The sequence below is a fragment of the Toxotes jaculatrix genome, chromosome 6, assembly GCF_017976425.1.
Source record: "Toxotes jaculatrix isolate fToxJac2 chromosome 6, fToxJac2.pri, whole genome shotgun sequence".
NCBI lineage: Eukaryota > Metazoa > Chordata > Actinopteri > Toxotidae > Toxotes > Toxotes jaculatrix.
The window spans coordinates 24,256,239-24,269,744 of record NC_054399.1 but is presented as its reverse complement, the minus strand read 5'-3'; the positions used below and the strand labels follow the sequence as shown (position 1 = coordinate 24,269,744).

Genomic DNA, 13,506 nt, shown 5'->3' with positions numbered 1-13,506 from the left:
CTTTTAGTTTTCTCACTAGCTTAGTTATTAAAGAGCAACAGAGGAGGAGTATTTGTAGAAACATTTTACCCACTGCTGATAAATTTGCTTTCCTGAACAATCATGTCATTAATATTTGTAGTATTTAACTGTGATAATGAAGCTAAGGTGCAGGTGAAGGCTGGTGCTGATCCAGGGAAGCTCAACAAGACTCACACGTTTATGAACAGTGTTATGGCCACGTTCAGAGTGTTCATTGTTAAGTGAACCTGCATTATTAAACTAATACATGACAAATGTTCTTCTGTGCATTGTGTATTGTACATAAGAACATGCTTCTAACTCTTTTCTGGTTCAATATTTGAGTCAATTAGAAAGGACATACAAGCTGCAGCCTCCTGTCTGTCTGCCAGTGCTGCTTGTGAACTGAGGACCTGTTCATGAACTGTAGTAAACTTATTTCCTTATGTAATTCCAGCTCAGCCAGGACCATTTGACATCCACACTACAGAGCTGCATGAACAGCTGGTTGTAACTGTAACAGGTATTGAGTGAACGCAATGGCACCACAAATTAGTATAAACAGTCTTTATTCAGCAAGTACACAATCAACCAGAGGATGCAGTGCAGGTGAGTCCCGTGTGCTCGGCAAGCAGTTAACCACAGGACCAACGGGGCAGACAGGGAATGCAGGAGACTCGTGAGCAGGTAATCAGTCCAACAGTTCTTAACAGGCTCAACGAGTTTGGGGGAAGAGAAATGGCTCAAACTCACTGCTGGTGAAGCCTTGCTGGAAGGTGGTTAAATGAGGGCTTGGTGTGGATCCGGACCTTAGACAGAGTCGGAGGAGCCGACGACAGAGGAGGTGAGCTGGAGAGGTGAAGCAGAGTGCCAAGCAGCCACAGGCAGATGAGGAATGGAGAACAGGCAGGCAGTACTCGTAGTCAAGGACAGAAGGCTGGTGGATTACCGGAGCAAGGACGTGAAGAAAGGTCGGAGGCAAGACGGGTCAATACCAGGTAAGCAGTCTGGGAATAAGTGCTGGAGAGTCAGGCATGAGAGCAAAGACAATCTGGCAAAGAGTGAGAGGAGTGAAGCTGCATATTTACTGGCTTGATTGGAGATGGTGAGCAGGTGACAGCAGCAGGTGGAAGCAGTTGGGCTGATGAGGGGTGTGGCTGAGCAGCAGGGCAGGAGAGGGGCAGAGCAGAATGTGACAGTACCAAACGTTAAAGATGTGAATGTGCAAGACTGACAGAAAACGTTTTTCACCTGTTAATTAGTGGTGCTGTGCTAACTACTGACATTCTTCCATCCTTTATCCTCCCTTTCACTTTTCCTACCTTTCCTAACCCCTCTTTGCCCCCATCCCCCATCCACCCATCCTTTCTGTATCCTTCCTCTACCCTCCCTCCCTTCTTTCCTTCCTACAGTGATATTCCATACTAGCCCATTTTTATCATTCCTCTCCCCTCTTTAAGTTTCCACATTTAATGTTAAGGACCAAAAGAAGAAAATTAAGCAAGATTTCTTAGTACACATAGTATATATTTAATATTGTTAGTGCAGTGTACAACTGAGACACAGTTTAACATATGTCCTGTGCATGCAATCAGCTGTTTTTCTCCTATAGTGATGAGATACAGGTTATACATCAAATAAAACACTAACAAAATTTTACAGAAAAGCAAATTTCATGCAGTGTATTATGTTCTGTTATAAACGTCTAATACAGTGTTAAGGAATTAAAACACCAGGAATATGGCGAGCACCATTATTACACCATTATACGTAAAAGTCCAGGCATTAACAGGATGAATCTGATTGGATCTTAAGTAAAGGAGCCACTGTTATTAAAGTTATTCGGGTCGTTTATTATTACTGTTGGCAACTTTACAGTTGTTAAAGGTTGTTGTTAATGTTTTTTTTCTCCGTTCCAGCATCCTTTGTCTTCCACTGACCTCACCAAAAAACATCCTCTGCTCTCACTTCCATTCCTTCCATTGCTAGTTTACCTAATGTGTATGTAAGTCAAAGTAATGCATATATCCAGATATTTTTGGTAATGGAATATCTATATTTCTTTGGGGATTTAGATCCAGTGCTGTTAAAAACACTACGGTTCTTCCAGGTTTGCCAGAAACACCTCGATTTCTCTCCACATTCGGTTCTTTCTTCTGTTTTTAATCTTCTCCAGAGCTGTGATGCTGTTCTCTCGAAAGAAGGATTGTACCGGTATCTCTGCCGCCTTCATGTGATACTCTACTGACTTGTTGCGCTCCTGTCGCTCAAAGTTTAGATATTTTGCATAGTTGTTGTAAAGCACCTGTTGCTCTGCAGGTTCCAGTTTACGTTCCAGCAGCTCCTGGTACATCTGCTCAGCTTTAGCCAGGCCGTGATTTGACTTTGCGTATATATTAGCAAGGTCTATTCTCTTTACAAATGAAGAATGAGGGTAAAGAGAAATCACCTCCTTGTAGAGACTGACTGCTCTGTCTATCATGCTTTGCTTTGGACGACTGTCCCTGGAGAAAATGATCTTCCATTTGTAGCAGAGTGCAGCACATCTTTTCAGATAACGTGCATCTGGATGGTTTTCCAGAGCCTCCTCTGCCAATTCAATGGCCTCATCAATGGAGCCATAGGTTCTGTAAACCCTTAGAATTGCTTTGAATCCGCTGTAACTGCTGACAGGATTTCTCAAAATCTTTCTGGCTAACTCACGTGCTTCATCTTCAGTTTCTTCTCCTTTCTTTGCAAGTTGCATAAGGTAGCAAGCAGCAAGGTACAGGTTCTCAGGATCCTGTTCTTTGGCTTTTCTCATTTTCTCCAAGACGTCAGCCCCTAGGCCTGTGTCACTGTGCTTAAAAGCATTCGCTAACCCTACCACATGGCTGGTCTGCCACTCCACCATGTCTGGCTGCATCCTGATGGCTCTCTGGAAGTAATCTGCAGCCAGCAGCTTTTTATCTTTGCTGAACTTCATCAGAGTCCAGGCTTTTTCAGCGTAGATCTCTGGATGGAGCTCATCCTGCGATGGAGACGGGTATTCATTCATCAGGGCATCGACCTTTGACAGGCAGTCCTGACTCTCTGCTTCTTCCCCCTGATGGTAGTGCAGCCAAGCCTGGTTCCCGTAGTTCACCATCAGCCAGGGACCCTCATCTGACCCTGTTTTTCTGGTCTGGCGGAAGGCCTCGGCAGCTCTGCTGAAGAAACTCCTGGCGTCATCAGTGGACCCCAGCTGGTAGTGAATGTATCCCTGCAGGTTGTAAATGTGACCCAGCCAACTGTTGCCCTCCTCAGTACCGATGTCGACCAGCACGTCTCTGAGACGTAAAAGTTTGGACCTGTTGGTGTCCAGATCCCAGTTGAAGTGACACTCCAGGGCCTTCAGTTTGGCCTTCAGGGTTGTTTCACTCTGAGCAGCACTGACGGAGATTAATTTAAAAAGGTTAGATATTAAAACACATTCTCAGAAGGTTATAATATAATAAGGATATAATAACTCTGAGGCTTGGTGTATAAAGAAAGAGAGAAAGGAAAAATGGAGCATGAAGCACTGAATGACAAGGACGGAAAGAAGGGAGGGAGGAAGGAAGGAAGGACAGAAGGAAAAAATATGGGAGGGAAATGAGAGAATAATACATAAAATGATTAAAGAAATAGAAGAGATTGGTGAATGGGCTGCACTTACAAGGTACTTTTCCACTCTGATGGACAACTTAAAACACTTTACATACCATTCACACACACACACACACGCACACACTAACTGCAAGAAAGAGTATGAGGAACGAGGAAATAAAAGAGAGCAGTGATGACAGAGGGTGGGTGATTCTGACACCTCCACTCTTTGGTAAAATTAAAAACTAAGAAAACTGTTTATCTGTCAAATAATACATGAAAATTTATAGTACTACTAACTCAACAGAAAGCAGCCAGGTTTATGAAAAATAAATAATGGACACACAGGGGAGAGAAGTAGGTAAAGAATAAAGAGGTGAGAGGAAGAGGGGCGAAGTGATGCAGGAGTCTGAGCAGCACTGATAAATGATAAAAACATTGTCTCTGAATCTCCTGTTCTCTGATGCTCTAAAATAAGCACTGAATAAATCATAACATATATACTCACCTCATCTTCAGCTGTGTTCTCGTCTCTGTGGTGATTAAAATCCCTGTTAGTTCGACTGGTTTTTGAGCTTACGGCTGATCTAGATTCGCTGACATAAACTGTTCCACGCCCCGCTTCTCTGTCAGCGATGTGATGCGATAGTGTCCAGCTCAGCTCTGTGAATCCTCTCACCGAGGACACAGGCTTTTAAAGGCGGGCAGTTCGCGGACAGACGCGAGTTCGCTGCCGCGCGGCGCGAACTGAGGCGAAGACAAGGTCCGGGAATGGTTGAAGGCCTGAGGGAAGGTTCGCGCGAACAAAGCGAGGTGAAAGCTTTCGTTTCCCTGCAATCGAAACCTAACGCGGCGTTAGTGGCTGGTCCACTGAGAAGAAACAAAACTTGTGAAAGTCATAGGAACAGTTTGTTGTTGTTGTTCCAATCAGGGAAAACGTTTTATTCCTTAAAGGTTTAAAGCTCCAGATGAACTAAATCTGTAAAGTCTCACCATCGTGTAAAGGACAGAAAAAAAAACGTTGTTCTTTACTGGTTTATGCTGCTTGAGCTGGACCCTCAGTCTGAGTCAGCTTACTGACTCAGGTGATAGGTGAACATTGTTCAACATGAATGTGCACTGAGAGTGTGTAATTGATCTGTACACTTCAGTCCCATAATTGTGTTTGTCTTGAGTTTTTAGGAGAGGTCTTCAGCCTTCTCCTGCACAACCTGTGGATTCATGTGTATCTGAGTGCATGAAGGTAGAAGTGTGTTTGCATATATGTGAGTCTGCAGGGAGCCCACTTCATGGAGCTCCAGAGAGACCAGAGCAAAAAGGAGAGAAGCTGGAAGGAAACTAGTTCTGGGAACGTTTGGAGGCCTGAGGGTAGATTTGTGTGAACAAAGCCAGGTGAACTATAAGTTTTCATTCCCCTGCAACAGAAACCTAATGCTGTGTTAGTGGCTGGTCCACTGCGAAGAAACAAAACTGATGGAAGTCATAGGAACAGAATGTTTCAGACACTGAAATATTCAGAACATCTGGGAACTCTGTGACTGTCTGCACTGTGACACATGCAGTGATGAAGAGTTTTGCAAACATATGAAGATAAATAATACCTAACAACAGGAACGAGTAGAGCTGAAGTGATTAGTCCATTAGTTGATTGTCTGTTTGACAGAAAATGAATGTGAACTATCAGGAAAAATAGTTTAAGTCGTTTTTCAAGTGAAAACACCAAATGTTTTGTTTCAGCTTCTCAAATGTGACATTTTGCTGCTTTCTATTTTCATTGTTTTAATAATATTAATAATTGTGAGTTTTAGACTTTTGGCTGGACAAAACAAACCGACAATTCTGACAGTTAACAAACCAAAGTATCAATCAAATCAATTAACAGGGACGTTAATCAGGAGCTTACTCCATAGTGAAAACAAGTAGCTGCAGCCGTGCAGTGTAAGTGCACAGTAAGGACTTTTACACAACTGTACTTTTTTTCCTGATTATACTCACATACTTTTACTTATGGAACATTTTCAAAGCAGATCTTTTACTTGTAAGAGTAGCATGTGGTACATATTTCCATCTGAGGTACAAGCAGAAAGTAGCAGAAAATGGAAGTAAAGTACAAGTACCTCAAAATATACTCAGTGGTGGAGGAAGTACGCAGATCCTTAATTAAAAGCACTGTTATTGTGTACGGTTGTCTTGCTCAGTGGATTCATGTCTATGAGTACGTGAATGTAGAAGTGTGTTTGCATATATGTGTCTGACGTAAATATCATATACATTAAACTAGTTACTTGTTTATTGTTTAGGTTTTTTTTTTCCTATAAACTACCTGAATAAATAAACAAACACTGCTGCCGCCTGCCGCCTGAACCAGATGAGCACTGTCACATTTCAGCTTGAACACGCTGTTTTCCAGTTGTCTGTGTTTAATGTTCCGTTTTATTCTTTTAACCGTGGCACGATCGAGCCACACTTCAGTCACACTCACTACCTGCTCCACAGCTACGCTTCAAAACCTGCGCAGCTTACGTAGACTACGTACGGCGGAACGTTTCCTGCGTATGTAGTTGTCGTTAGTAATGGCGGAGCTCAAAGAGGCGGACGCTGCTCAGCTACACCAGGAGGACGTCGGTATCAAATGTAAGTAAACTGCACTGCTTCCCCGTTTGGAGCCCGGTTCTGGGACCGTAAAGTGCGGCATTAACCGGGGTTTGCTCTCCATCAGCGCTGCGCGGTGAATTCATGGAGAATTTGAGTTTGTAACTGCTGAACTAAACGAGGGCCTCACCACGGAGCTCCGCCATAGGACCTAAATAGTCAACACCAACAGGGACAAAGGGACTGGAGCTGATACGAGCCGATCCGCTGTGGTTACCGGTTACCGACACCAGTGACCGAGTCTTCGTAGAGTCGTTACCGGGCTGTTACGGCCGGGTTGTACCACACAGTTTCGGAGGACACGGTCTCATGACGGAGCTGCGCTGCAGGACCGCAGAGCCGCTCAGTTTGGACACTTCGAAGTGTCCGTTATTTACCGGGTTAACGTTCACCGAGCAACTGACCGGATACAGCTGAGCTCCGGCCACCGCGAAAGTCTGAAAACGTCTTATTGTTGCACATTTTAAATGCTTATATGAGCATGTGCGTGTTCATTTAACAGGAAACGGGTTAAATGTAGTTTAAAAGCCTCCTGTGTAAAGCCAGGGATGCAGCTGCTGTGGTTACAGTCACACTCACAGAGGAACCAGAGTCCTGAAAGATAGTTCAGCAGGGTTTTTACACACTGCTCTTATTTCCTCTGTCTTCTCTGTCTGTGTTTCTGGAGGTGGTGGTGGTGGTGGTGGAGGAGATCCTCCCTCAGCTGGTGACCAAGCTGCAGAACAGGCAGTGAAGAACGATGCTGCTGCAGATAATGATGCCAGACCCTCCACCACGACTGCTGGTAATCTAATCAAAGCTGTGGAATTTAAGGAGGAAGCTTTAATAACAGCACAGTGGACTAAAGCCTTACAGATAGATCTGTACAGACTTCTCAGGTAAACAGATGTTTTGCTTTTCTACGGACAGAGAGACACATCTCCATCCAGACTAAACTGGAGGGCCTGGAGATGCTGGTCGACCTCAACGGTGGTAAGTTCACTTCTTCAGCAAATCTTCAACATTTCTCTTCATTTTATTTCTCCCCAGAGAAGAAATTAGACAACACACTGAGTCATTTTTCAAGCACAGAGGCCAAAAATAATGTTTAAGTTTAAGGCATAAATTGATAAGAAAATAATCTGCCAATGAATCGATAATGAAAATAACTGTTGGTTGCACCTTAAGTGATTTTGTGTTTTCCCTCATCAGCGGGGCGCAAGTCATGTCCTCTGTGTCCGGAGGAGAAGTTTAAAGCTTGTTACAGCCACAAACTCCGTCGACACCTGCAGAACCTCCACTGGAAAGTCTATGTGGAGTTTGAAGGTAGGAACGAACGTTAGTGAGGTCCAGTGTGGACTGGCTTATGCTGGATAGGAGCTGGCTTCATTCACAGGGGCGTTGCCATGTTGGAAAAGTTAAGGCAATAAGTTTTCTCTTTACTGGGAGTAGAAGCCCTAAATCAAATAGGAAAAATAGCAGTATGTGGACAGTAATGTCCAACTATTTTGTCCACAGGCAAAACTTAATGATTGTGATTATCAAGATTTTAAAGCGTTTTGTACATCTGTATACAGCAAAAACTATCAGTTCAGTTTTTGCTGAATACATATATATATATATATATATATGTGTGTGTGTGTGTGTGTATGTATATGTATATGTATATGTGTGTATATATATATATATATATATATATATATATATAGAGAGAGAGAGAGAGAGAGAGAGAGAGAGAGAGAGAGAGAGAGAGAGAGAGAGAGAGTGTGAGAGTGTGAGAGTGTGAGTGAGTGAGTGAGTGAGATGTGCAGATAAATGAGTCTCATCAGACCCTGATTCAAACGTCTGAACTGCTGATCTTTGAACAGGACAGAGGATGTGTATCTGCCACCTGCCCTGCAGAAACCTGAAGCCCAGCCTCAGTGGAGATCAGGTGAGAGGTCAAACACAAACCACAGATGGACGATTTTATCTCACTCACAAATGTCACAAGTCTCTGCAAACTAGAGACGAGTGAGATGAATATTTGGGGTTAAAGGTCAGGGCCCTTTCCTTAGTCCTGTAACCAAGAAGCAGCTTTAGTGCTTTTATTTGTCATGATTTACACGTAAATTGAATTGATGTGATATTTAGGGTTTTTTTTTGTGCGAACACCTTCCAGGCATCAGGAAGACACGTGGCTCACTACCACTGCGTGGTGTGTTCTGTCACCATCGCCCGTAAGACGGACATGATCAGCCACCTGAAACGCCACGTCAACAAAGGAGAGACTGAGGCCAGCTACTGCGGCAGCTCAGACGTACCGTTTGAAGAGCCGGGTAAACTAATGTCATCGACACTGCACAGGAAGCTGATCAGCATATTAACATCATATCAATATCATGAAATCGGACTAGATGGAACTGTAATATCATGATATGACCAACATGTGTGTTACATTAAAAGATGCACAGCAGTCAGGAGTCACTAGCCTGAGCTCACCTGACTGTTCTGAATGAAAGGAACCATTCACACCTCCACCGGTGTGACTGTAATATCCACCCTTCCTCAGCCTGAATAACTACAGCTGTGTGATTTGATGTGTCAGCAGCTCCGTCTGGTCAGGCCTATGAAATCATGAAGGAACTTGGTACAAACGTCCAGCTCCTCCCGAACCACACCACCCCTCAGAAGAGCGACACTTACTTCAACCGCAAGATGAAGACCAACAGGTCAGCGTGCGTGTGAGACGGGTTCTTACGAGAGCATGTACCTGAAGACGTCTGCTTTATAACTACATTTCTGTGTGTGTGTTTCAGGCAGCTGGTGTTTTGCTCTCTGGCTGTTCTGGCTGAAGAGAGAAACCCGCTTGAGTGTCTGGATGCGTTTGGAGCCACAGGTGAGACAGTAACAATCAGCTGCTGCTGTTACAACAACAAAACAGCATCAAAACAAACTGTTAACTATTTTAACAACAGAACTAACAACAGAACTCATTTTAACAAAATGGCGCCATGATGAAGACTTCTGTCAGAGTTTAATCTATAATTCTGTGAAGAACCTAAATGTACATTTTGCTTCCAGTCTACAACATTAAACCTCCATCCTGCGCCTGCTGTGATTGTTTCCTGTCCGTCTCTCAGGGATTATGGGCCTCCAGTGGGCGAAACACCTTCGTAATGCCGTCAGAGTCACCATAACGGACATCAGCGACACGTGCGTCAAAATGATCAAAGAGAACTGCGAGCTCAACCACATCCGAGTGGATGGAGGCTCGCGAGGCCCCCGGGGGCCCGATGGGGTCAGCGGCGATGTCGAGGCGATGCCCGTTGCTACGGTGGAGGTGGCCAAGATGGATGCCAATGTCATCATGCACCTGCGACCTTTTGACTACATGTATGGATGCATGAGGGGCTTTAAATTCCCTCACATAGGAGAGACATACTTCTTAAATATTTGTTGGTGTTCATTTAATCAGTTTCTCTCCTGAATCTTTCAGTCACTTGGATCCGTTTGGGACAGCAGTAAACTACCTGGACGCCGCCTTCAGAAATGTCCGTAACCTGGGCATCATCTCTGTGACGTCCACAGACACCGGCTCCCTGTACGCCAAGTCTCCCAATGTCACCCTGCGTCACTACGGCTGTCACATCGTACGCACTGAGTACTACAAAGAGCTGGCTGCGCGCATGGTAGTCGCCACTGTGGCCAGGTAGGCCTTTTAATTTGGTGTCTTTGTGCGTCCTAATGTGATATAGAGACCGAAGAAACCTGTCAGAGCGTAAACCTGATTTGTCTGTGTGACGTAGAGCGGCGGCTCGCTGTAACAAAGGCATCGAGGTGCTGCTGGCGGTAGCGCTGGAGCATTTCGTCCTGGTGGTGGTGAGAGTCCTCAGGGGTCCCACACAGGCCGATGAGTCGGCTAAGAAGCTACGAAAACTGGTCCACTGTCAGTGGTGTGAGGAGAGAGTCTTCCTTAAACTAGGAAACATGGTGGACGGTGAGTACTTAAAGTGATCAGGATCATGGCTGATGCTGTGTGTTCCTCATTTTTACATCACTCTGAAAATTCAGAAGATTTTAATCACAAGAGCTGTGGTTTTAATTCTAGCTTCAACGTTACTGGCAATGTCTTTACAAGCTGTAAAAATGTCTTGTGAACATTTCGTCGGCAGCCATCTTGGCCTCCTCATTGGCTAAAAAGACAACTGTCATTGGACAGCTGTATTTAATAAGTGAGTTGGCCACAATACGTAATGAAACTCTGTTGTTGTTTAAGTTGCTGTTGTTTTTTCTGCAGAGGAGCACAGAAAGATAAAAATGGAGAGTAAATGACATAGACATAGCCCCAAATCAAACAGGAGATATCTCAGAACACGTTCCATATGGAGCAATGATCACGTCTTAACTCATGTTTCTTCCAGACACGCTGCCCTGTAACTGTCATGGAAGTCTGCCTGGAAAGACAGCAGTGCAGCTGGGACCGTTATGGTAAAGCTCAGCATCAGTCACAGACACACCTCACTGATATGTATGGAAACTTCTCACTTTGGTGCCATCTGGTCATAGTAACAAACAAAAACGTGAATGTAAGACTTGAGTTTTCAGATGGACTTTAAGACTTTGTTTTAGTCTTCACGTTAGAATCATGTGTGTCATGAATGTCCTCACAGGTGCAGTACAGTTACAGATATGTGCGTATGTCCAGGTCTGGTCCTCTGTTTAACACGGGCTTCCTGAGGAGGATGCTGTCGGCGGCGGTGCAGCACAGTATGGACGACATCCAGCCGCTCGTCAAAACTCTGATCTGCGAGTCTGAGTGCACCACCCTCAAGTCTTTTGTCCACGGGCCGTCCGCTCTCACCAACCAGGGTAAAACACCAACCTGCCACGTGTGCCTGATTTCTGTACAATGAAACACGTGTTTACAGGATATTCTCTTTCCTCTGCAGTGGAGTGTGGTGTCGTCATTAAGACCTTACAGAGCGGAGAGGAGTCAGGTCCTGATCAGTCAGGTGAGTCAGTCGCACAGTAACTGCCTGAGGTTCTTTCCAAGCTTGTACCAGTTGGACTCGTAGCCTTGAGGAGGAACTCCACATTAGTGCTTTCAGAATTTATGAACCTGCGAACATGCTGCACCTGCTGAACTGAGGTTTGCACCAGCACTGTCTTTCTTTTGTGATGAGACTACAGAGAAGGACGAGTCAGCAAGGAAAACTAGGAGAACTGTAGGATTCCCGTAGGACAGACCTCTTACTGTTTCTGTAACTCCTCCTCTGTCCTCTAGAGGGCAGCATGGCCCAACTGTGCCATCAACAGAAGATGCTCTGCGGGGAGAACTGAAATTTGAATGCCTGCATGTTTAAACTCTCAATTTTACTCCTAAATTTCCTCTCAAGTTTCATTTACTACAGAAAAAAACCTTTTCCCACATGTCCTGTGGGAAAAGTTTCACATGCAAAATGATCTGTATGTCAACACGACACTGAAGCCAAAAAATACCAAGACTTCCAGATTCAGTCTGACACGTTCCGTGTCTTTAAAATCTCCACTAGATCTTCAAATACAGTTCTGTGGATTGGAACAAAATCATCTCAAACAGCATGAGTTTGCAAAGATGGAGACATCAGTGGGTTTTCACAGGTTAATGAAACATGTCTGACATGTTTTCTGTTCAGATATGATGTTTGGTTGTTCTGCAGGGAAGAGGAAGACCGGAGAGGAGTCTGGGAACATAGTGAAGAAGCTGAAGTCGGATGCGTCTCTGGAACACCCACCTTTCTACTACAGCATCCACCGCCACAGCATCCGAGGCATGAACATGCCCAAGTAAGTGACCTCTGACTTCCAGCGAACTGTACAGGATGTCGGCCACTTTCTAGTGTCCCACTGCTGAAACTGTTTCAGTGCACTGTGGTGAGCAGAGAACATCTTTGGTCTTTAAAGGGTTCTTTTTTTCTTTTGAAAGTGGATGAGAGCAGTTAGCTGCAGCTGGAGGAAGATGACAAAAAGCTGCAGTGAACTCGAACAGTTTCCAGCAGCAAATCTCGTATTTACAGCCAAACCAGCCGTGACAGTCTTATTCTTATCTTATTCCTCGGAGCCGTAGAGCTCGGCCATTTAAAGACACATCAGACAATAAGACGAATTTTCTTTTAACATTCTAGAAGAATACTAAAAATCTGAAACCATTTGAATACAGACATTAAACCCTGGGAACATGTTATGATTTTCACATTATTTTTCTATACAGGTTGAACAAGTTCCTCCAGTACCTGACGGAGGCCGGCTTCAGGGTGGGCCGGACTCACTTTGACCCAACGGGAGTTCGAACCGACGCCTCGCTGGAGCAGTTTAAATCTGTCCTCACCAAGTACAGCGTCCCCACGTACACCAACGCCCCTGCCACTCAGACGAGCGTGAGCACAGAGAAAACGGCGTGAGAAAGATAGAGCAGGGCCGAGGTGGATCCTCAAACACCTGAGAGGAAACACACGTTCTTTAGAACCAAAATCATTCTGCTCTCAGTCACATGTCTTAGTCTGACTGCAGCTCTGCTCTGTCTTAAAACCCAAACAAAGTTCTGACTGCACTGATATCTAAAAAAAAAAAACTTCCTTTCTATTCAGATGTGCTTTTATTAGAACAAAGTAGAAACTTAATCCAACCAAAACTGATGTGGATTTTTATTCAAACTGCAAAAACCAAACTGATCCTGCAGCACAGATGAGCCCAGTTTATCCACAGTGTCTCTTATTTATTTCAGCTTTCTCTAAAATCCAAATGGTATATGTTTTTTTAGCTGGTTCACTGACTTTTTTTTTTGTTTCTTCTCTCTTTAAAACATAATAAAACTTTTCTGCAAAGACCGAATTTTCAGATTTTTTTTTTGTTTTGTTTTTTTAGTTTGATAAACATCAACACAGCTGTAAACAGTGAAAGTACTTCATTAATCCCAGAGAGAAACAGGGTTTTTATAACAAGGTATGTAACATCAAAGCTCATAACAGGTAACAGAAATCTGTAACTAGGTCAGTTGTCAGGATGGTGTGGGGGCTTCACAGGCTGCCTGACATCATCTCACCTGCACACACACCTTTCTGTTGCCTTTGTTTGAACCACAGGTGTCATTATTCCAAGTTGTTGATGTTATTAATTTCAGTGGATGAATTAATCATTGGATTATTACTAATTCAATTTTCATGGAACGTTCATGAACAGTTTATTTAGTCGTTAGTTTCAGGCTCGAGCATCATGGGAGATCAGCAGGCGTCAGTGGAGGAAAAAAAG

At 44.1% G+C, this 13,506-nt stretch overlaps 2 protein-coding genes across 2 annotated transcripts; one reads left to right on the top strand and one right to left on the bottom strand.

Moving 5' to 3' along the window:
• Positions 1-1,409: 1,409 nt before the first annotated feature.
• On the bottom strand, positions 1,410-4,264 carry LOC121183740 (interferon-induced protein with tetratricopeptide repeats 1-like). Its single transcript, XM_041040944.1, has 2 exons — positions 4,115-4,264; positions 1,410-3,410 (listed from the first exon to the last, which is right to left on the bottom strand). The coding sequence occupies exons 1-2, from the start codon at positions 4,117-4,119 to the stop codon at positions 2,096-2,098; spliced, it is 1,320 nt and encodes a 439-aa protein (XP_040896878.1). The 5' UTR covers positions 4,120-4,264; the 3' UTR covers positions 1,410-2,095.
• A 1,914-nt stretch (positions 4,265-6,178) lies between these two features.
• On the top strand, positions 6,179-12,903 carry trmt1l (tRNA methyltransferase 1-like). Its single transcript, XM_041039417.1, has 16 exons — positions 6,179-6,240; positions 6,926-7,042; positions 7,168-7,230; positions 7,450-7,563; positions 8,106-8,170; positions 8,399-8,555; positions 8,828-8,948; positions 9,036-9,115; positions 9,360-9,612; positions 9,716-9,928; positions 10,026-10,216; positions 10,641-10,707; positions 10,925-11,088; positions 11,169-11,231; positions 11,919-12,045; positions 12,470-12,903. Exons 1-16 carry the CDS (start codon positions 6,180-6,182, stop codon positions 12,657-12,659), a joined length of 2,046 nt encoding a protein of 681 aa, XP_040895351.1. The 5' UTR covers position 6,179; the 3' UTR covers positions 12,660-12,903.
• Positions 12,904-13,506: the final 603 nt, after the last annotated feature.